At 41.7% G+C, this 24,968-nt stretch overlaps 1 protein-coding gene across 9 annotated transcripts in view; it reads right to left on the bottom strand.

Moving 5' to 3' along the window:
• The window catches only part of UNC5D (unc-5 netrin receptor D), a 293,186-nt gene that overhangs the window by 112,258 nt on the left and 155,960 nt on the right, over positions 1 to 24,968 (bottom strand). For all 9 annotated transcript variants that reach the window (XR_012156277.1, XM_073325005.1, XM_073325004.1 and 6 more), the window contains one exon: positions 22,848 to 22,951. Coding sequence is in view for 8 of the 9 variants with exons in the window: in XM_073325005.1 (XP_073181106.1) it covers positions 22,848 to 22,951 (104 nt within the window). In the remaining variant the exon portion in view is untranslated. The remainder of the gene's footprint in view (positions 1 to 22,847; positions 22,952 to 24,968) is intronic.

Raw genomic sequence — 24,968 nt, forward strand, 5'->3', positions numbered from 1 at the left:
TCATCTGAACCATATGGCAATTCTGGCTTCAGTGTAATACAATTTAAGAAATATGAACAAAAGGTTGTTTTTTATTAATTATTATTATTATTTTACACACAGCTACAGTACAGATCCTTTAATGAGCTGAAAGTCACTAATAAATATACACATCTCAGCAGAGTTTAAGTTCAGGGGAAAATAAAAATAGCCATGCTGGGAGAAGGGTATCTACAGACATTCCTTTGCAATGACTCTTTGGTTACACTGTTCATGATAAGAGAAAAGGAGTACTTGTGGCACCTTAGAGCCTAACCAATTTATTTGAGCATAAGCTTTCGTGAGCTACAGCTCACTTCATCGGATGCATATACTGGAATGTCTGAGCACCAGATAAGTACAGGTTACTAAGAGAGTAGGCGCTATACATAATCACTTTTAAAACAAGTACACTGCAAAAACCACTGTTGATAAACCATTTCCACCACAACTGGAATGATTGGGGGGGGGGGGGGGGGAGGAGATCCGAGAATTTGGGAAAAGACGAGCAGAAGACTCCAATGAAATACATTGAGGATCACACTATCTTTTGGACCCTTATCAAATTATGATGAATTGCTGTGACTGATATGAATAAATGTGGTAAGCATGAGTTTGGTATGCCTGAACTTGCTAGAGGATTCTGAGAGCAGGATTCTCTTAGCATTATATAAATGATGTGGAAAATTACTGGAAATGTTAAAACTGCACCTGAATGGTTAATAAAGGCTTGATCTGCATGTATGTTTCAACATAAAACTTTAGAATATATCAGCCGGGGGGGACCAGCTCACAAAGTAAAGAAAATGTAAAAACGCGATCAGTGGGCTTGGTACAGGCCGACCTGGGTCAAAATGACCATTGTGGATGGCATCACACTAAGAGCTTAAGTGAATGATTGGTGAGAGGGTAAATGGTGATTGAGCTTTGGTCTGTCTGCTTTGCAGTCCCTTCTAAAATATTAGAGAAAACCAGTAATGAACACCCACAGGGCATATTTCTGGGACATGTGACTCCTTTGGGAACAAAAGATATAAATGCTAAGCAAAGTAAATTAGCTAAGTTAGTTCCCCAAATAACATCTGAAGACGCTGTGAGACAGAGGGCTTGGGGCAACCTAGGACTTGCTTCAAGGGACCTTTGTGAGATTCTAGAACCAGAAGGGCTCAGGGTGACCTAAACCCTGCTTAGGGGGACCCTTGACAGACCAAGTACCTGGGAGGGGAAGAAGAGAAGTAGTCTCCCTCTAGGTTTGGTAGATATACCTGCTTTGTTTGCCAATCAGGATACTGTGTAAAGCCAATATAGTTACTGAGGGTTTATGCATAGGGAGCTGAGGCTTATTGGAAAAAAATATATACTGTGTAACCTTAACTGCTTGTGTGATTCCTTCTCAAATAAATTATTATGCATTAATCATACTGTACCCAAGTTTTTCACTGGTACTGGTAACAATCTGCCCAGCTGTGGGCCATTGAAGAGCCATTTTAACACCATCCAGATCTAACGTACCTGTGCGGTGCTAGATACTGTGGTTGTAAAGTGTTATGGAAAACTCTAAGATAGATATATGTGGGATATGCCATTTGTCCAAGCATCATGTCTGAAATATTCTCCAGAGCCACTTATTTGAACATTTGCAAAATCAACTCAGCCCTCTCACCTTCTGCAATAAATAAAAGAATTCTAATGTCCATGTTGAGCTGACTAGCTATTGATAAAGATCCTCAAAGCTCTTCAAGTGTAAGTGTTTGCTCATGCAATCCTGGCTAAAACATTCTCTTCTCTATACCCTATGCTGTTGTGCAGTGGGCTGAGTGTTCACAGGTACCCAATGTCATAATGTACAATTCTTTTTTTTTCTTTTTTAAACGAGCAAGATTTTATTTACAATAGTATTATTAAATCTTGTGCTCTGGTACAGAACATGGATGGAATGCTGGAGACTTGAGTATACATTTTACAGTATCAAAAATGACACTTACAAATAAAATACCTTCTAAACCTTCTAAATAAAGCCTAGCTATATGAACCTTAGGGTTATGAACACCTCGGGAATGGAGGTTGTTCGTAATTCTGAAATGTTCGTAATGCTGAACAAAGTGTTATGGTTGGTCTTTCAAAAGTTTACAACTGACCATTAACTTAATACAGCTTTGAAACTTTACAAAGAAGAAAAATGCTGCTTTTAACCATCTTGATTTCAATGAAACAAACAAAAACAGTTTTCTTATCTTGTCAAATCTTTTTTATTAAACTTTCCATTTTTCTTTAGTAGTTTACATTTAACACAGTACTGCACTACACTTTTTTTTTTTTTTTTGGTCTCCTGCTGGTGCCTGATTATGCACTTCTGCTTCCAAATCAGGTGTGTGGTTGACTGGTCAGTTTGTAACTCTGGTGTTTGCAACTCTAAGGTTCTACTGTAATATCATCTGGAGCATTAATAACATAGCACCTCTCTGTTTGGGTTGTCAGTGGGGATGGAACCCAGAAGACTGTCATCAAAGCACAGATCTTTACAACATTCATTAGCTGCGAGCAGTAGCAGGCAAGTAGTCTCTATGGGTCAACTATAGAATGGGACTACAACATAAGACTGAAGGGGGGTATGATAGTGATCTTCAAATACTTGAAAGGCTGCCATTAAAAAGATGGAGAAAAGTTGTTCTCTCCTGCCACAGATGGCTGGACAAGAGGCAATGGGTTCAAACTACAGCATAGTAGATTTAGATTAAATTTCAGGAAAAACTTCATAACCGTAAGAACAGCAGGATAATGGAACAGACTGACTAGGGAGATAGTGGAATCTGCTTCATGGGAGGTTTTCAAAAGGAGCTGGATAGCCATTTGTTTTGGATGGTTTAGACACAACAAATCCTGCATCTTGGCAGGGGATTAGACTGGACGACAGTTGCTGTCCCTTCTAACCCAGAATTTATGATTCTTTGAATACATTAAACCTGGAATTTGTTTTCCTTCTCACTCTTAATAGTCTACAAGTAAGATTTTAAAAGGCATCTTATTAATGGAGTTAGGGTAACCAATTGGCCAGAAAAAATTCTTTGCTTCCATGCATTAGGCATATATCTGGTAGTCATCACCAGCGTGAATGTACATGCTCGTAGTGGTGCCCTTTTTCTATATCATGTAATGGATAAACATCATCAAGCATCCAATTTGAAAAAATCATAAAAGTCACAAAAAGGGACATAACCCGAAGATGGGCTAATTTTGACCAAAATTGGCAGAAAGCTTCTAAATACAATTGATAATGTAACTATGCACTCAAAATAGTACTGTTTTGGAAAGTTTGAGAAATATTTAGCCTCATGTATGATATATTATGCATTCTCCTGTCTTTTTTTGGGTTTGGTTAAAGCAAAAGTCTGTAGTCACATGACAGTATGAGCTTGTTTGTACCATATATGGTACATTGAAATATTTGTCATTATTTGTAAAATGGACTGATTTGAGAAATGTGTGTCTGCTATTCTGTGAACATTGGCTATTGTCCTGCACCAGCAACTGACATAAATACAGCATGCACCATGATGAAATATTTTAAGGAACATCTTTAAAATATTTTAACCAACATCTACACTGCTTCAGTCATCAGCCATGCTGTAAGAGGGAAAGCACATAACTGGGATATTAGAATCCACAAACTTGTGAATGAGGAAATGAATTGCTTGAAATGGGTGGCACTTGGTGATTCCATGAACAATTACATTCTCCCAGAAGATCAGAAGAAACATCTTGGAGAAAGCTCCAATGTGCACTGAAGCATTTGAAGATGTGGGGAAGGTACACAGAGAAAAGAGCAGAAGCACAAATTGATCTGGTAGACTTAATGAACAGTACCTAATTGCTCTGCCAGCTCAGGGACACTTACATTACCTAAGAAAAAAACAACTATTCATATACTTTTCTGTTCTGGGAAAACTATATAACGATTTCTCCCAACTACTGATGGATTTCAAAGCAGCAAAGAGAGAATAACAAGTCCATGGAGCTTTTGACATTTGCAGAGATGATTCCACTTACCTTCTAGTGGGGTCATGTGAATTATGCTAGATGGGGTTGTGTAACTATAATAGAATCCAGACTTCTGGAGGAGGAGAAGCCAAATATACCCTACTTGATAACTAGGGAGCAGCACACCAGACTGCCAGACCCTGGTGTATGGCACAACCTGACCATCGAGCAATCTCTCAACAAGGACTGCATCAGGGTCTGTACATGGGTAGTCTGAACTAATGGGCGAAACCCAGAGAACAGTCCTGGTCAGGAGTCACACCCATGGTCACAGCTAGAGTCAGAGGTAGAAGCCATGCCAGGGTCAACCCAGAGTCGGAGCCAGAAGTCATGCCAAGCATCAGGTTGAAGGAGCAGGAACAAGGCAAGGTAATGAAAACAAGGAGTGTGAACCAGGCAAGGAGGTATGAGCTTGATCTTAGGAGTCTAGTCAGTGGCAGACCTTGCAACTAGTGGCTCAGACAAGGGGTGTGGCAGGAAGAGAAAGCTTTATCTTAGAAAGTGACCAAACAGCAGCTGACTGCTAGTCAGCTAATCTTGCTGAGTCAGAGAATGTAGCCTCTTTTTTGTGGGGTATCATCTGCAGTTTCCCTCTCTGACCTTGTAACATGGTGATGCAACAAGTACAGTTCCTCTTCAGCAACTCTGGGATTAAGAGCTATGGTGCCTGACAGACCGTGGGAAGCATCAGCATCTTTGCACAAAGATAAGGCTCTGACCGAATACTACATTTTAAGGCAGCTGTGACAGATATGACGAAACAAATATGTGATCTCAGCAACAGATCTCCACAAAGAGACTACCACCAACGACATGGCTGAAGACAAAACTTCTGTCCAATATAGTATAGAAGTTGTGACTGAAAAAAAAAAAGCCAAATCCTTTTAGCATTAAACCTGGAACAATCCCAGACAACAGAGAGCCACTTGTGAACATTGCAACGTCTACTGTGGCCCCACCTGAAACTGCAGGAAGTTTGTGCATAAGACAGAATGGCGCACAAGAAATGAAGCAGCTTGTAACCAGATTCCATAAACGGCATAATCTCAAATAATTTAGTAATTTTAACAATACTATCGAACAAACAAAAAGAAGCAGACAGCACAAGTAATAACTATTAATCGTCAGATAGTCAGCAAGCTGACAGTTATTACCCAGTCCAGAGACATTGCTATCCAGGGTTTGATGAAGCATGTGCTGGCACCGGTCCCACTTTTCCTCTTCAACTTGGATGAGTCTCTAAGACAGACCCAAAAGAGCAACACACTGTCTTGGCTAGAGAAAAATCTGTCAGTGATTGAGCTACCAGCATCCGATGAGCCAACATTAGCTATTATTGACCTCATGATGCTTCTGCAGATGGCGTGCACTGACATTGCCAAGTGGAAAACTTTTGGGGAGCTGTATGATCAGCTGCTGAACATTATACTTGGACTACAATGTCAATATTCTGCTTTTGTTGGTGACAATTATGCAAATGACAAATCAATCAAAACAGCGAGAGAACCTTCCTGGAGAATGTCCAAATGAAAGAAGTTTGGAACCCCACTGCAATAACACTATTATCAAAGCAACGCTTGAAGATGATACCAGTTTCCAAAGTTAGATTTAGTCTTTGATCGTAAAGGGTGAACAGAGATGGTCACCTGGTTGAAGTGCACCTTGCTGGTGGGTTTCATGACATTGCCCTAGAAGTGAAAGAAGTGCCTGGCAACTATTTTGCAATACCAGACCTTGAGGCAGATCATGAGGAAACTGATTTGCACATGTTCTTGTAAGTCGCTCATGCAAAGCAAACAGAGTAAACAGGGCGCTAATATGGAACTTGGGCACAAAGATACAATCTCTGAGTCCAAGATATTGCCCTCTTCTTGGGGTAGATGAATTCTATTTCAAAACTGGAGCTGGCCAAAAGAAGAGGTTGATTCCCAGGCACAGAGTGGCTGGGGAGCAGAGAACAGACATGTGCTTTATACTGCCAAACATTCATGCTGTCAATGGACGTGACTGTACTTCAGCTTTCAGTGACATGGGGAAAAAAGAGATGGCTGAAGACAGCAGCTGAGCGCCCACTGAAATGAATGGAAAAGGAGTTTAGAGCTCTTCTCCCCACCCCCAAGGAGCAGGAGTGTGGGGGAAATGGGAGTTCCAAAATGCTTCTCTCACATCCCCATTTGAACACCCCAGTCTGCAGCGTCAGGGCTCTGTGTCTAGGGCAGACACTGAGACTGCCTGTCCGCAATTTCCCACACTGGTGCTGGGTGCAAGGCTGTGGCCGGTGCTGAGGGTGTCTGTTCTGCATTCCCCACCCTGATCTCAGTGCTTGCGGCATTTGCAATGCATGCCCATTCTCATCTCTATCATTTAACAGACAGCTTGCTGAAGTTACGGCAGCTGCGGATTCAAATCCCGCCTCTGCTCTTGATAAAGGACTTTGAACAGGCATCTCCTACAGCCAGGGTGTGTGCTCTAGTCTGTGGTGTATAATAAGGGAGGGTCTGTGATGTAGGGGTACCCTGCTTCAATTTCCCCCTCTGCCTGAGGCAAAGGAATTTGAAGAGGGATCTCCTATCGCCCACCGAGGGCCCTAATGATTGGAATATGGGAGATAGCAATGAGGGGGGCTCCTTCAGTCTTGCCTGTTAAAGCTGTTCCACTAGAATTAATTATTATTTGGGCCACATCCCAACTGAGTACCCTAATCCTGTTATGAAGGAGACCTGCTCCTTCTTTCAGCACACCCATCTGAGAGGTGGCAGATCCCTGTTCAAATCCTTTTTCCTCAAGAGGTAGAGAGTGGAAACTGATCCATGCTGTCCCATACCCTGGCTGAGTACCCTAACCTTGAGCTGAGCATTATTTCCTCCCAGACCCACTTTGACTGGAGTTAGGTGGCCTCTGAGCCTGCCTACCAGATTGAGCCCCACAGGGAAGATGGGCAGAGCAATGCCTCTTTGTTCTCAATTGGAGAACCATGCAGGGGCTTAGCCATGAGCTTGGCCTCTGGTGCCTAGAATGAGGTAGCAGGACACATGCTCAGGGTAGAAAGAGGAGGTTACTCATCTGTGCAGTAACTGACGTTCTTTGAGATGAGTGTCCCTGTGGGTGCTCCACTCCAGGTGTTGGTGCGCCCCAGTGCCTTCGCTCGGAGATTTTTACAGCAGTACTCGCACGAGCCACGCATGTGCGGTACCCGCCTCACGCGCCGAACGTACCTCAGTAATCCGCACGCACAGCCCGGGCTCCTCAGTTCCTTCTTGACAACAGAAACCGCTCCAAACTCCGAAGTAGAGGGGAGGAAGGTGGATAATGGAGCACCCATAGGGACACTCATCTCAAAGAACATCAGTTACTGCACAGGTGAGTAACTTCCTCTTCAAGAGAGAGATGTCCCTGTAGGTGCTCCACTCCAGGTCACTGAAAAGCAGTATTTTTTCAGGAAGTAGCGACTTTGGATCTGGTAAGAAAGCTTTAGACAGCACAGCTCAGCCCATTCAAATGTCGGTCAGGGGTCCCTGAGTAAGGACATAATGTTTAGCAAAGATATGCTCCAAAGCCCAGGTGCTCAAATAAATTGGTTAGTCTCTAAGGTGCCACAAGGACTCCTTTTCTTTTTGCGAATACAGACCAACACGGCTGCTACTCTGAAAGCCCAGGTGGCGGCTTTGCAAATATCTGTGAGGGGATTGTTACATAAGAATGCCACAGATGTTGACACAGATCTGGTGGAGTGCGCTCTAACAGAAGTTGGAGGATTCATCTTTAGCTGGTAGCACAGACGGATGTAGTCTGCTATCCAATCGGATATTTTCTGGATAGAGATGGATTTGCCTCTGGGTCATTCTGTGATTGAAATGAAAAGTTTAGGGGAAGTCCTAAAGGGCTTAGTCCTATCTAAATAAAAGGACAACGCTCTGCACGTCGAATGTCCGCATTGGTGCTTTGAACATGTTCACATGCGGTTTAGGAAAGAGGGTTGGTAGATGGATAGGTGCCTCTCTTAAAACCTGGCGACCCAAGCATAGTATAAACTGTCTGTCTGACAGAGTAAAAACTGAGAAGAATTTTTTTTAAGAGAAGAAGGGGGAAATAAAACTTATTTGACTAAAAAAACCAGATAAACTGTATAAAACAACTAACTATCTAAAGCGAGAAATAATTGAGCAAGACTGCTGAGCTCTTTCTCACGCCAGGGACGGTAGAGAAGGAACTGAGAAGCGCGTTATTTCGGCACGTGAGGCAGGCACTGCGTGTGCAAGGCCTGTGCGAGTACTGCTGGAAAAAATCTCCGAGTGAAGGCGCAGGGGAGCATCAACACCTGGAGTGGAGCACCCACAGGGACCTCTCTCTCGAAGAAGAACATAGGCAGCTAGGGAACGTTTAGAGCAAAAACTTAGATGCCAAGTGAGTTTAGGGGGCTAAAGGAGTGGGTGGCAGCTGAGCAGGGGGGTTGCAAATTCCAGTGTTGACTAAATCTGGGATTTAGGTATCTAGGGCCCTTTGTGTGCCTATGTTGCAGACTGAACGTACCTGTTCTCAGCTCCCCTGAATTCTGCATTGTGGGCCTGTGGCCCATACTGAGCACATTCATCCTCAGCTCAGTGCTGCAGCTCTGCTGCCTGTCCCTTCAACTAAAAATCTGCTGGATTTCCCTGGGTAGTTGGTCCTATTATAAAAACAGGTTAGGGGACAGGGGAGGATCTTGTTATCAAATGGCCCCCCAAATTGTACCCCAACTGGTATTTTGGGGCTTCAGCTGGCATACCAGTTCTCAAAGCATCCTGGCTCTGCCTTTGCTTTTTAGACCACTTAAAAATTAAAACACAGGTTATTTGCCCGGAGGGGAAGGGAGCTGTATCTCAGGAGCCGCTTGACCATGACCCCAAATTTGCACCACAAATAGTACCCACGGCCTTTGCACCTCTCATAAAAATTTCCAAGCCAGTCTGACTCAGTCTAGTGTAGCCTTTGTGTGTCTTTTGTACCTGTTGGAATCCCATGTCTTGCTCCCAACAGCCCCACCTTGTAGAACCAAAGGGAAAGTCTTAATAATATTTTGATTGTGGGGTTTTGGAATTGCGGGTTGGTCAGATCAGGGGAAGGCTAGTCACATATGTTCTGTGTGCATACTTCTTATTCCCCCCGCACCCTCCCCCCCAGCTCTGTGCAAAAGAAAAGTGATTTCTTTCTATCCCAAAAACAAGCTTGAAAGATCAGCTGTGGTGTGTCAGTAACCGAACTGCATGTTATCATTTATAAGACTGTTCCCCTTACGTACACTCTGAGCAGTTTTAAGAGCAAAGAGCAGAAACACTCAGACATGGTCACACATCAAAGATAATCCAACAGTCCAAGAGGTACCTCCGTCTCTGGCTGTTGATAGCTTTATGAATTAGGACCTTTATTTTGAACTCATGGCATGGACAGACCTGATCTAACTAAAACGTTAATGAAGGACCAAGCAGTAGCTGAATCAAGTAGTCCTGGCTCAATACCAGTAGCAAGACTTGAAAGCAGGTAGCTTCAGTCCAACCCACTTCAGCTTTTTTTCCCCAAGTCAGCAGCCCATTAGTATCATTATTTTACAGTGGTGAGCAGCAAGGGTCTCTGGATAACGTGTGTTACAATTTGGTTGCAAAGAAGAACAAAACAAGTGAGAAACTGCCACCAACAATAGCCTCTTTCAGGCAGCGTCTGAAATCTGTAAATTATCAGTCACGCACATGGAATCATGAAACAGTTCAGTATCTTCATGTGTCTTCTTCCTAAACGATAATGCTGATACCAGCTCCAGAAGCCTTCTCCCCCTTGTGTAGTGTGAGCGCACTTGTGCAACAAGGAGGTGCAAATGCCACACAGACGTTTTGGTGTGTGCTGATGCATGCAACTGTGACAGTGATTAGCCGAGCAACAGAGTATTGAACACATCAGACACAGATTATGAGGGGGAGTAAAAATGTTTCAACTATCTGCAAATGACTATTTTTGTGAGTAAATATAGCTTGAAGGGGCGTTGCATTAAACATTTAGTAGCTGATAGTTACATTTAGGGGTTATTCACATAATACAGTCATACAAGACAGTATACAGCCCTTCTGCTACTATTATTCCTGATATTTAAGTAGTTTACATGTATTGTCATTGTATTCAGAGATAGTAAGAAGATAATCCCAGTTGTACCATGTGTGTGTTAGACTTATGTCGCCAGCCAAGGAGAAAACATCAAAAAATATATATTTTATAATTTGGGGGTAGGGATCTTATCTGCATAACTTCATAAAAATAAAAGGAGTACTTGTGGCACCTTAGAGACTAACCAATTTATTTGAGCATGAGCTTTCGTGAGCTACAGCTCACTTCATGCATCCGATGAAGTGAGCTGTAGCTCACGAAAGCTCATGCTCAAATAAATTGGTTAGTCTCTAAGGTGCCACAAGTACTGCTTTTCTTTTTGCGAATACAGACTAACATGGCTGTTACTCTGAAACCTTTCATAAAAATAGCAGATTGACATCTGTTCTCACATCAGTCCACTCTACAAATGACGACAAAAATCTTGATGGATTACATGATACAAACAAGCTCCTATTGTCATGTGACTACATACTTTAGCTTTAACTGAAGGCAAAAAAGTACAGGAAAATGCATAAAAAATATCACCTGGGGCTAAATATTTCTCAAACTTTCCAAAACAGTACTATTTTGAGCTAATGGCTGAATTTTATCAATTATATTTAGAAGCTTTTTTCCCATTTTTGTCAAAATTTGACTATATTTCTACAAGTTCTGGCTCTTTTTTGTGATTTTATGATTTTTTTCAGATTGGATGCCTGATAACGTTTAAACATGATGTTATATAGAAAAACTACACCTCCTCCAGCATCTACATCCGCCCTGATGATGACCACCAGATATATTCCTAATGTGTGGTACCAACGACATTTTTCTAGAGGATGGGTTACCCCTTAGTGCCCAAAATGGGCCTGGGCTGGTAGACAACAAACATGTAAGGCTTCGTGCCTACATGATGGATGTTTTCAGTTGCGGGCACCCTTCTATTACCATTTTTTTTTTTTTACTCAATAGCATTCTAGCTGTCTAAGCTAGTTATAGACAGCTGTCTGATAATAAATGGTCACCTTATTTTGAAAGGGTTCTTTCTAGGTCCGACTGGCTGTTCGTTACTAGCATGGTGGCCTATGTGTCTTCACAGAGGTCTTGGACTTTTCTGTATCGTGCAGTCTTTGGAATACTTTATATCTGCCATCATTGCCTAGCCCCTATAATCTTTCTATATCTTGTGTTCATTTGAATTAGCTGAAAGGATGTGGAGCGCCAGCCCTGTCCTTGCTGAATGCTGGGATATATTTCACACAACATTTTACAACTGACCTAGAAGTAGCAGGCTCAGCATGAGGGACGCAGCATAATCTGACATGGTGCTTCTCGGATAAAGGGTTTTGTCAAAACAAAGAATTCAGAAATAGTCAGTGAGCAGTCAAACTAGATTACAGCCAGACGACCTGTTTTCAAACAGACATGCACATAAACCAGATTCCCTGTGCATGGATAGCACAGCATCACTCCAGTAAACTGTTCTTCTGAAAAGAGTAGAAAACTTAGAGGACAATAAATTAGGATAGGTATTGCTGACTTCTGTTTTCCAGATAGTGAGCACCTATTTCAGCCTGAACTGTATTTCATGTGCCAGAGACAAGCGTGGACCCATGGCCACATGTCCCTTCTCATGGACTCAGGGCCTTGGCTAATATTGAAAACAGTGGGTCTTTCATGCAAGGTTGTACATTTTTTTAGCTTGCCCCCAGTAAATGATGGAAAACATAGCTCAGACTAGGCAAGGGGCATAATCTAAAGGTCAGCTCAAGTTAATGCAAACGGCGCATAGTGTGAACAGTGCAAGGGACTTGTCCACCAATAATGCAAGGAAGTAATCATTAATAATAAGTGTATAAAATGCAACACACACAGCCAAGCACAGGCACAATAATACAATACAGTTAAAACCTCTTTAAAAACAAAAAGAAGTATAAAAACGTGAATAAGCTCATGACGCTGTTTAAACAGACGCCAAGGACAGTCTTATGCAGAGGCTGGCAGACATGAACACAAGCATATTTGTTACTTTTTAGGGATGGACTGATAAGGATATCCATGGGGCGAGTGCGAGAGGTGGTGTTCCAGACCCTAGAATGCAAGCACTTCCACTCTCAAGGTGCAACCAGGGTAGAACTCCTGGATGGGCAACTAGTGTGACAGCAAAGATACCCCTGCAGGGAAGGACTCAAGCAGGATTCCTTGAATATAGCCATGACCTATGCCATTCAGGGCTTCCAAAGCCAAACAGAGCAGGATTAAAAATCAGTCCGCCACTTCGCTGGCGAGCTCTGTTTTCTTTACACTGATTGACTGTAAGTGAAGAAGCGATCCAACTTTGCCTTCAGGGTGCTTCAGTCTGCTACTTCTGCTCATCCCTTTGAAGCTATCCTTTAAGTTAAACTCCATGGCAGGCTCCATTTCAGAAACCACAGGGGCTTCGAGACAAAAAGGGGCTGAATTTGTGTTTTAACAATCCATTTGGTGCCTCACAGGATCTCTTACCAATAGAAGCTGACAACCTTCTGTGTTAGCAGGTCAGGGTTGCCTACTTTCACCTTCACCAGGCTCAGGATGTTCATGGCATTGGTTCTAATGCACACCTTGCTATCAGGAAGGTGCCACAAACACGAGCACTCTCTCCACACCTTGAACTTGTATTCATGTACTGGCACCGGGGAAGCTTCCCTACTGGTTCTCATAATACATCAGGCCAACGGTAGCAAGGTCAGCTGTAGCAGCAGTAGGGCAGAGACTAGTCAGACCATTGCGTGAGACAACTTAGTGTCATTTTACTTCTCACGAAGCAGATAGTTTGCGTCACTGTCACACGGAGTGTTTGAAATGTCACTGGAGCAGAGAGAAGTTCTTCCCCTCTCTGAGTATCTGCAGCCTACATCACAAAGACACAGCTGTGGCGAGCCGTCTGCAAGCGCTGATAGCTGTGTAGTGAGTGGATAGGTCTGAATGATGAAATACTGGCAAGGATAAAGATGTTGCTCTGGAAAACTAAGTTATCGGTCCTGCGGCTCAAGGGAGAGACCCGAGCCTCATTTCCCTCTCACAGCACATCAGGGTAAATCAGGAGTAGCTCCGCTGACATCAGTGGGGTTTAACAGTATAAGTGAGAGGAGAATCAGGACCACAGAGTTAATTGAGCCCAACCTGGCAGCCTAATAGCACCACCATTAGAGTGTTGGGTTTACTCCCACAGTGTACAACAATTGCAGTAATGCAGGGACTCCAACCTAAATGAGGCCCCTATTGCTCACAATTCCTAAGCACATCTATGGGGAGAATCCATTGTGGGGATTGGGAGCCAGAACTGAGTTTTCCATGGGCCAATTCAGAATCAACAGTGAAAGGAATGGCTCTAGTCCCGCCATGCTCGTGCCAGCAGAGACTCTGTTATGTTTCAATCAACATTTGCCACCGCAAAGGATTATCAGATGTTCAGACTGACACATAAAAAAATAATAATCCACCATTCAACTCTCATAAACACTGCATCGATTTGGGTTGGGTGCTGATGCCCGCAGCGCAGCTGCTCACCAGCTCCATTTTACTTGCTGTGCCAGTACATGAGAAGAGGATTTATTTTATTTTGTTTTAATTCTCCTAATGCAGTGGCAATGCACCAAGAATGCCCACAGAAATCCAGCTACCTCCCAAAGGGGAGGGGCACAGAGTTTACCTCACCTTACGCGAATAATGGGGACACAGCCATATGCCCAACTGGGAAGATGGAATGTGTGCCGAATGCTGAACGTGCTGGAAGTTGAGGAAATGTAATTCCTGGAAGCGCATGTAAAGCCCTTTCCAAAGACAGTACATTCTAGGAACAGAGCTAAGTTGCTCCTGGACAGATGGTGCGTGGGCTTTTCTTGTCACATCTATAGGCAGAGGCATATGGTGATGGTAAACACCTATCTCTACTGCTGAAGAATTTAAAATGTCTTTATATTCTCCTGGGGCCATCTAACCTATCTAAAATGAGAAGGCAATGGGATAATACACAAGTTATTCAGTTTTCTTACCACCTGTTGCTGCATGAGGTTTTTAGTACTATTAATAACAGGCACATTCCATTGCATCTCATATGCAAAGGACTACTTTCATTCCATGTAGTTCGCAATTGAGTTCTTGGGAAGAAATCACATATTTAAAGAGATGCTCCTTTATATAATTTTTATTTAAGTCCTACCTGACACTGGCAACTGAAATTTGCTGCTAAATGAATCAGGACAGGGTAGTATAGTGCATTTTGAAGCAACATTAAAATCAATGCTGCCTCAGCAGGATTTGGAGCTCTTGATTCATCCCTGTGCAACGTTAAAGCTGAATTATAGTACTGCAGTTTCTTATTTGCAGGCTTACCTGATTATTTGCTTTTACTAATGTGTAATTCAGCTTAAAGACTATTTACTAAAACTAAACTGTGTGAACACACAGAGCATTGACAATGCTACATTAGCTTCTTTTATTTGTAAATTAATTCGATACAAGCAAAACACATATTCCAAATCTTTTGAACTATGTTCTCCCAGCTCCTCCTCTTGGATATTAACATTTGAAGTATACTTAATCTGGGACCTTTCTCCAACAGCCTTACACGCTGCACTCCTGTTTATCCATGGAAGAGGTGTTGCATGACCAGCAAAAATACATGCTTCCCCCAAACAATTTCAAAGCTGGTCTGGGAGAATTCTCTCTAAAGATGAAAGGCAGTTTAGTCATGATACCCACATGTTCTTTGGCCTTTTCATAACCCCATAATACTTGGCATCTCTGCTAAAGTTGCCAATCAGTGCTACTTAGTAATGTGAACATAAGAACATAAGGAAATGCACAGAGATCCACTAACTAATTTTTCACATAGGCAAACAAATAGCTAGCATTAATTATAATCACTTGGTTGCAAGCAGCATGGGGCAGGGAGAAGGATCATGAAAGGGAGAGAACGTCTCCCCATCTCCCAAAGCATCACATGCATCTGTCCTGATTTTTCCTACAGAAGCATGACAACTGCTGTCATGGAGAAACCCTGCTTTCCATTTCCTTTGGGGAAGGCGACCACACATAAATGGTGGTTTGGGTCATTTCTGGCAAGAATGCTTACTTTTAACTCCTCCACACTTAGCTGTAACCTTTACATTGCAGAAGAAATAATTCTAGAGATGAAGATTTATATTGCTGGCAACGGAAATGCTCAAATGATTAACTGAACTGGATTTAAATTTCATTCCAGTTGTAAAGCGTTTGCTTTCTATTCAAGAGTGTTGCATGATCAGAGGTTTGATTATATCAGTCAGTCACAGAAATAAAGAGATCGATAGATTATCTGGGAACTAGCTCAACCACACGACATGCTGGCTCATCAGAAAAATAATAGTCCTGAATTTTCACCTCCTGGAATAGAATAATCAGAATCTTTTATAGGGGATTTGGCCAAATACTGGCATGATGATAGGAAATGGGAGTGAAATCTCTTTTCTACATTGTTTTCTATTTGGGTTCAGATCCATAAAGTTTCCTTGAAAAAAAAGAAGTGATGTCTGTACCAAGAATATATAATACTATTAGAAAAATGATGATACATGCAACTGTGGAACTTCTAATGACATAAACAGCCTAAGTCTGTCATAGATTATAAAGCTAAAAGGGACTGTGTGATTAACTAGTCTGACCTGCTGCATAAACCAGGCCACAGAACTTCCCTGGATTCATTCCTGTTTGAACTAGAGCATCTTTTTTTAGAAAAGGACGTCCAGTCTTGATTAAAATTGCCAATAATGGAGACTTTACCACAACCCTCGGTAAGTTGTTCCAGTGGTTAATTACCCTCACTTTTACATGCGTGCCTTATTTTCAGTTTGAATTTGTCTAGATTCAACTTTAATCCAGTGGATCGTATTATACCTTTGTCTGCTAGGTTGAAGAGTCCTCCATTCTCAAATATCTGTTTCCATATAGGTATTTATGGACCTGGACCAAGTCACCCCTTCACATTCTCTTTGATAAGTCGAGCTAAATAAATTGAGCTCCTTGAGTCTCTCTCAGTGAGGCAGGTTTAACCAGTCTCATGGCTCTTCTCTGAATCCTCTCCAACTTTTCCACAACCTTCTTAAATTGTGGACACTGGAACTGGGCACAGCACTCCAGTAACAGTCATCCTAGTGCCAAATACATAAGCAAAATAACCTTCCTCATCCTACTCAATATTCAGTGTTTGTACATCCAAGGATGGCACTTTTGGCCACAGTATCACACAGGAAACTCATGTCCAGATGATTAATCATGACCCCCAATTATTTTTCAGAGAGTCACTGCTTCCCTGTGCATGCTTACTAATTTGTCCAAACTTTACCTTGTTACATAGGGCCTAATCAAAAACCCTGGAAAATTACAAAATTGCTATGAAACACACTTCATTTAAACTTACAAACCAACTTTGCTTAGTTGGGACAGATTTGTTGTGGCTACCTGCTTTCTGAATACCTTAGTAGCCCATTGACTACTTATAGTTACTTTGTGGCAACAGGAATTTTGAAAAAAATACTGGTAAAGATCCTTACTGTCTCTAAAATCCTAGTTATTTATCCAATGCTTCCCTTTCTTCAGAGTCCATTAGGTTTCTGTAACAATGTTAGACATTCTAATCAAATACTAATTATTGAAAAGGTCACCATTGCCAGACCCCTGATGTAAGGTCCATTCTCCACTCGTCCTCCCTGCTGTAACTACCTCAGATTACAGTAATGTACAGCCTTCTCGTTGCAGTAACATTCTGGAAAGCATCATCCCACTCAAAGCCCCTAAGCCCAAATGAATGAGTTTTCATGCACAATCTGCACGAAAGCTTAAACTGTTTACAAAGGAATTATCAGGTCCTCTGCAGCATGGAATAAAAGGTAACAGGCTCCCCAAGAGGAGCTCAGTCTAACACATAACAGCTTTATAAAACATTCAATAGTAATACAACCACAGCCCTCCCAGTCTAAAATAATCCTACTGACTCCCACATTGCAGATTCCACTTAACAAATTACCCTTCTCGCATTCTTTGACTTCAACACACACATCTTCACGTCACTCCCCTTCCGATCTAGTACTAGTCTCTTCTCTATTCAACTGGTTGGTTCAAGAGTCTTCTCCCCTGCAGCTACCACTATTTGGAATAACTTTGCCATTTCTCTCACATTCATATTAGTTGGGACAGATTAGATTCATATTAGATTAGAAGTGCATACCTTCTTCTCTGCCTTGCCCAAGCCTCTGAATAAATCACCTATCCTGTGTGTTCTTGGGTACAATGTCCTTCTGAAAATCTGCATCCCCCAAATCCTTTGCAGAGTAAAGGAGAGATTTTCAGAAGCACCAATGGAAGCCTCTCTTTTATTGGGAGTTGTGCGCCTTTGAAAATCCCCGCCTTCTCCCTCACACAAACAGCTTTAATAGAGAAGAGGCTCAAAATTAGGCTTCTGTTAATGGGTAACTCTGCCTTTATATAGGACTTGGCTATTGATTTATTTATTAATCCCATCTGAAATCCCTTCTATTTATTGAGCTCTGAGTACTACACATTACCAGGGAAAGTGATGCACAATCCCCAACGGGCTGCAGGGATCAATTTATGAGCCTTTTGCCCCATTCTGCAAGGAGCTCTTTGCAGCTTCCAAGCCATATTTAGCTCTTTTAATCATCCCTTATATGTTAAACTCAGCTAAGATGCCAAAAGGAAACTACAAATATTTGAAGGGTGTAAACATGAAGGATGGAAAGGAAATATTTAGGGGTGGCAAAAGGGGATTCAAACTGGCAGTAAGAGGATGAAATTAAGAAAGGGGAAAATTAGAGTGAACCTTGATGATGGGTGCAGAAAGGACTTTCTGACAGGGAGAATGCACTTGATCAGGAAATAATCACAAACCCATCTTCCTCCTTCAAATCCCTTCTGAAAACTCTTCCTGTGCTATGTTGCCTACAAAATACTCAGAACTGTATGTAATGTAAAGCAGCAGGCACAGCACAACAGCTGCCTAACCATCTTTGTGCTTTTCCTGTTCTATCCACCTATTGTCTTCTGTCCACACTTGGAATGTAAGCTCTTTGGGGGAAGGGACCATCTCTTTTTTGGGTGTCTTTATAGCATCTTAACATTGTGTGGTCCTGGTCTACAACCGGAGACCCTCAGCATCCCTGCAAAATAAATAAATAATAGCCTCCCAAGGGAAGCAGTGGATGCACCAGACCTTGGAAAATGTTCAGTCCAACTTCAGAAACCATATTTCGGTGAACAGTCCTGCATTGACTGGGAGATAAAAATCACAGGAATTGGAGTCAAGGTTGACTGAATAGGAGCTATTGAAATTGGATCTAATAGGTATTTTCCCCTCTCTGAATCCAACTCTCAGTGCTGAAACAGGAAACTGTCACCAAAACATGGTGCAAACCATATAAATGTACTGAACCTCTGACACCATGCAGGAAGATTTGGCTGCTTCTTAAAAGCTTCCCATCCAAATGCTGAACAGCCCTAACCCTTCTTAATGCATGAGAATTAATAAATAATAATTGTTTGTATTTCTGTAGTGCCCAGAAGCCCCAATTGTGGACCAGGACCCAAAAAAAGAGACAGTCTCTACCCCAAAGAACTAATGAGTTTACAGCCACAAGGGCTATTGCCACAGACCATGATCTGTTGCTGGTTTGAATTTGGTACCCAGTTTCCAAAGGCACTGAATTATTTTAAATAGACTGTTTACCTTCATGTGACTAGAATTAGCCTTACACAATGAGCCTTTATATGAAGTTTTATTGTCCAAAGCAAATATGACCTGTTAAGATTTACAGGCTTTATTAACAGCAATAACCATTTTACAATCAACATCAGTAAATCAAGGTTTATTGAGAGCTGTACAATTTTAATGTGTGGAAAACCATTAAACTGTCAGCTTTTCATCTGATATAATTCCTAACTTTGTATGAAAGAGATTTTCCATTTAATCGGGGAGTATAAAGCAGCACAGTTTGGAATAATGAATTGTTCTGAAAACAACAAATAGGTTTTGTCTAACTAATGATGAGTAACAAATGGTGAAATGGTTATCTTTAGTTAGTACCATTCCCATAAGCTTAAGGTAAATAAAAAGTATAAACCCAGGCAAATTAGTCATGTAATAGTCAATATTCCGCGTGGACTGGCTCTGAACTTATAGTGATATTGCCAACTCTTGCAATTTTATTGAGACTCTCACTATATTTAGTGTTTTCTTAAAGCCTCAGTGTCCGAAATCATGAGATAACTTGAGAATCTTAGCTTGTATTAGGGAAAAAAATGTAAATTCCTAACTCTTCGTGGTTATGGAGAAAAACTTCAAAATGTGACTCAAAGCCTCAAAAACAGGAAGGCAAATAAAAAGAACCCAAATTCTATTTCTTTTAAATCTCCTGATTTTTAAGTCAATCTCGTGGATTTTTGGAGCCTAATTTGTGAGTTTTGAACACCTGGGGTCATCTGAACACCAAAGTCATTCAGTTACTCCTGCCTCCACTCTGAACTGCCCCAACAACCTTCCCTGATTTTACATTTTAAGATTTGGATTTAATACTGGGATAGCTAAGCAGTGGAACAAGTTACCTAAGGCAATTTTGAAACTCCAGTCATTTAAGGTTTTTAAGACAGGGCTGGACAAACCCCAGTCAGGGATGGTCTAGGTATACTTAGTACTGCCTCAGCACAGTGGGATGGACTAACCATCTCAAAGTCCCTTCAGCCCTACATCTCTATTGATTTTAGGCTTCAACTTGTCAATTTCTATTTAAGGATGGGGGGGGGGGGAGAGGGAAAGAATGCCTATAACAAAAACTCTGAGTGCCATAATAAAAAATAAAAACATACAACACTGATAAAGACCAGCAGCATAAATTCTAATATACAAATAAATGACCTGAACAACTGGAATGACAGGATTAAACCCTTCTGCTAAGATTCACCCCAGCACTCCCAGATGGCCCCAAAGCAGATATATTGTCTTCTCTCCAGTCTACACTGCTGGCGGGGACAATAACATCTAAAGCCTTGTCCCACTCTAAGACTCATATGATGTATATCCTCAAAAGGCAAGGGTTTTTTTTAAAATATGCTAATCCAAGCCTTTAAGTGCTACTATAGAAATTTACTATTCTGAGCAATCATTTTATTCAGGGGGGAATTCAATATTGGTACAGAAGCATTGCTATGAAGTTGAACAGTCAGAAAAGAACATGCTAGTGTGTCTAATCTTTAACGCTTTAACAATAAAGATGGCACAGTGTGAAAATCCATTGGAATTACATCAGGGACATCTTTGGCCCAGTTTGTTTTAAAAGGCAGCAATTGCATAGAAATGAATCACCAATTACTGACCATTATCACACTTTCCAGGGTTGGATATCTATTTTCAAATGGAAAAGTGTTGATGATTCTCAAATCCTCAATAAAATTCAACACATGTTGGCTCTGAATCACCATTGTTTCTTATCCCCTTTCTTTCAAATTACTGAACTCCAACAGTGAAAATGGTCTTTGACTGTTTAGCTCTCTGCAACGGGAAATAGCCAAACTGATATAATTGTTCAGTCCAGCATACCATACTTGCTGGGTTGGAAAGCATTTATTTACCTGGTGGGTTAAAATTTGTTTCTTTTGTTTCCAAAGAAAATGCCTGAAATTTCCATAATTTTTCACGTATAAACTTTTTGCTCACTCTGGAGCCGATGTATATGGAGAATAAACGGCAAAAAACAAGTCTCTCAAGGATGTGATATAGTAAACTAAGTAGTGGGTGAAATTAGATACCATTGAGGTGGATGTAGTAGCAGAAATTCTCTTGATAGAGAAATGAGAGCTCTGTATGTAGATACACATTCCCCTCCTCCTCATCCTTATTTCTAAGCCAGCCTGCAATATCTTTTCATTTGTATCCCGATTTGCCTAATTTCTTAACTCTTCCTGGGTTTTTGACAGCATCTGTCCAGCCTGCTTTCCATCTAACTTAGAGACTGTGTGTTTTCTTTCTTTGCAGTTTATTTTCCCTGCTTCTTTTGTTCTGCCAGTTAGTAGATACCATAGTGATTTGAACCGAGATGAGAGACAAACAACTTCTAGTTGATACCAATTTCTCTGTTTATCAAAAGGATGCTAAATAGCAGCATCACAGATGCAGCTCTGGCATTTGTGAGAGTAAATACAGCACAGTACAGCATGGACAGGCCCCCAGACTCTTAGCTCTGAGCCCAAAGGTGGATTAGCTAGCTAGCTAACATTGTAATTCCCACAGGAGTTACATAGCCGCGTTTACTGATGTATCATACACGGAGTTGTGAGACCACTGTCTACCCCTGCTGAGCATCCTGCTATTCAGAAAGGGAGGTTCCATCTATAATACAACAGCACTCCAAATAGCTACGCCAAGCATTTCACTAGGCATCATTTAGTTAGTCCACTGCTTTACATGGGCTATTAGACAAGCAGAGAAAGTAACATCAACAGGGCCAAAATCATCATTAGTTCGGGTCCACTAACCTCAATGGAGCAATACCAGAGTTTATATGTAGAGCATCTACTGTGTCCCAGGCATTTTGAAGACAGGAATGAAGACAAGTGCTTCACCCTAATGGACGATGCACACACGCAAGAGGAGCAGCATAAAAGCAGTGAGATTGAACAGTGCTATTCCATGTGAATCTTGTTAGTCACCTTTTCCCCCCTATATCAGGCACAAATTTTGGCCCCTCGCATATTTTAAAATAAAACAGACTGAGATTAAGAGAAGGGGAGTATTCACATGAGGTGCTATTTGACCCCCACATTGCGTGTGCTACTACAAACTGCTCTCTTGGAGGTGGGTGGTTAAGTGATGGGGAGGGAAGAGAAATGTTCAGATAAGCACTTGTTTTTGTTAAGTAATTACAGTTTTCACCTGAAAAAAAAAGCCAACAACCTAGAAGCCTCAAAAATCACCTGCCACTTCCTTCTGAAGGTGGAATCATTAAATAACATCAAGACAAAGGCTTTAAAAACAAAATTCTTCAGAATGGGTAAAAAAAAAAAGGGTAAAACGATCAGAAGTACCAAACAGAGCATTTTACCTAGCTGCACTACTGGACATAGCTGAGTGTCCAGCCAGGTCAGTGTTTGCGCCGTGCTTTGAACGCGGAGGATGCTAGAAGTGCTAAGTATTGTCATTATTATATTCCATCCATTCTTTATGCTCACGTTTCACCATTTCAAAGCAGAGGCTACCATCTGTTTCTCTGCATTTCACAGGTAAGAGCAGACTGATGCCTCAATGTCATGCAGTCTCACATATTTAGTCTCTAAAGCAAATATTTAGATCCAGTTATCCTCGAACTCTCACAGGTGAAAAAGCCAGTTCTACTGATATCGGTGCCTTCGCCTCCCCGTTATTCTACTACTTAGGCACAACTTCATTGACAATAAAAAGTAGAATTAGAACTGGCTTTAACAACAACATTTTAAGAGACCCTAGAGTAGAATATTGTAATGGCACTGGACTTTTACAAACACCCGGAACAGGCTTTAGTTGATAACGCCCCACTTCCCCTCCAAATATATCCAGTCCAAAAGAGACTAGCTAATAACAGTGATGTTAAAACCAGCGTTTCCTCTCTCACCTCAGCTGCAGGTACTCCCTCTGGTGGCCGACAGTGCAGAACAATCATCCCTTCAATAGGAACTTCCTTTCCTTGTGGGTCTTGCTCAAAGTTTTTCCGTAAATCTGAAAAGAGGTAAATGCAGTTGTTATATCACCAATACAGTTTATTTGAACTAATGTCAAGCTCAACTGCTGGGATGTGAGGTTTTCTAAAAGACATTCTTCATGCTGTTTTATTTTATATATGTTGTGAAAGATACTAACAATAAGGCTTAGTAATTTTCTACCACTATGTTTGTTCAAAGCACTTGACAAACAATGACTAGTATCCTCTCTGGAAGGTGGGTGTATAAATATTTTTATTCCTATTTTACACATGGGGAAATAGAGACAAAGTAGTGACTTGTCCAAGGCCACACAAGTGAATCAGGATTAGAAAACTTCTTTTATCCCACCTTGTATGCATCCCCCCCCAAGCCAAATCAAGCCATTCTGGCTTTCAAAAGGTGGAGAATAATCTCCAGGAATGCTATGTAGTGACACTGAAACAACTTCAAAAACATCAGTATTTACTGGAAAAAAAACTAAGTCAAAGGATATTATTTTAAAATAAAACAAATGAAGCTGATCTGTATTTTATGGCAATATGATTCATTAAAACTTAGAATCATAGAATATCAGGGTTGGAAGGGACCTCAGGAGGTCATCTAGTCCAACCTCCTGCTCAAAGCAGGAACAATCCCCAACTAAATCATCCCAGCCAGGGCTTTGTCAAGCCTGACCTTAAAACTTCTAAGGAAGAAGATTCCACTACCTCCCTAGGTAACGCATTCCAGTGTTTCACCACCCTCCTAGAAACATACAATATCAGGGTTGGAAGGAACCTCAGGAGGTCATCTAGTCCAACCCCCTGCTCAAAGCAGGGCCGATCCCCAATTTTTCCTAGTGAAAAAGTTTTTCCTAATAATCCAACCTAAACCTCCCCCACTGCAACTTGAGACCATTACTCCTCGTTCTGTCATCTGCTACCACTGAGAACAGTCTAGATCCATCCTCTTTGGAACCCCCTTTCAGGTAGTTGAAAGCAGCTATCAAATCCCTCCTCATTCTTCTCTTCCACAGACTAAACAATCCCAGTTCCCTCAGCCTCTCCTCATAAGTCCTGTGTTCCAGTCCCCTAATCATTTTTGTTGCCCTCCGCTGGGCATTTTCCAATTTTTCCGCATCCTTCTTGGAGTGTGGGGCCCAAAACTGGACACAGTACTCCAGATGAGGCCTCACCAATGTCGAATAGAGGGGAACAATCACATCCCTCGATCTGCTGGCAATGCCCCTACTTATACAGCCCAAAATGCCATTGGCCTTCTTGGCAACAAGGGCACACTGTTGACTCATATCCAGCTCCTCATCCACTGTAACCCCTAGGTCCTTTTCTGCAGGACTGCTGCCGAGCCATTCGGTCCCTAGTTTGTAGCGGTGCGTGGGATTCTTCCGTCCTAAGTGCAGGACTCTGCACTTGTTCTTGTTGAACCTCATCAGATTTCTTTTGGCCCAATCCTCTAATTTGTCTAGGGCCCTCTGTATCCTACCCCTAGCCTCCAGCGTATCTACCTCTCCTCCCAGTTTAGTGTCATCTGCAAACTTGCTGAGGGTGCAATCCACACCATCCTCCAGATCATTAATGAAGATATTGAAAAAAACTGGCCCGAGGACCGACCTTTGGGGTACTCCACTTGATACCGGCTGCCAACTAGACATGGAGACATTGATCACTACCCGTTGAGCCCAACAATCTAGCCAGCTTTCTATCCATTAACTTCCATCATTAACTATCCTCATGTGTGACTGGATTTGCTAATGCAAAAATATTTACTTAAAAAACATTGTGTCCAAAGGTTCTTTGGAAACTTGGCAATAAATACACAATTAAAAAGGAGGCACAGTACTGTAACTAGCAATTTGAAATCTGTGCAGACACTGCAGCAAGTTACACAATTTGCCCCAGCACTAGACAGCATGCCCAAGATAGACACCGTTACATACTGTCTGGTCAACAATTTAGTGGGTTAGAACTTTAAACAGTATTAATAAAGGGCTGAAGGAAGAATAATGGTACTCTGTGGGGACTAGCAGGTTTTTA

The sequence above is a fragment of the Lepidochelys kempii genome, chromosome 26, assembly GCF_965140265.1.
Source record: "Lepidochelys kempii isolate rLepKem1 chromosome 26, rLepKem1.hap2, whole genome shotgun sequence".
NCBI classification, from domain to species: Eukaryota; Metazoa; Chordata; order Testudines; family Cheloniidae; genus Lepidochelys; species Lepidochelys kempii.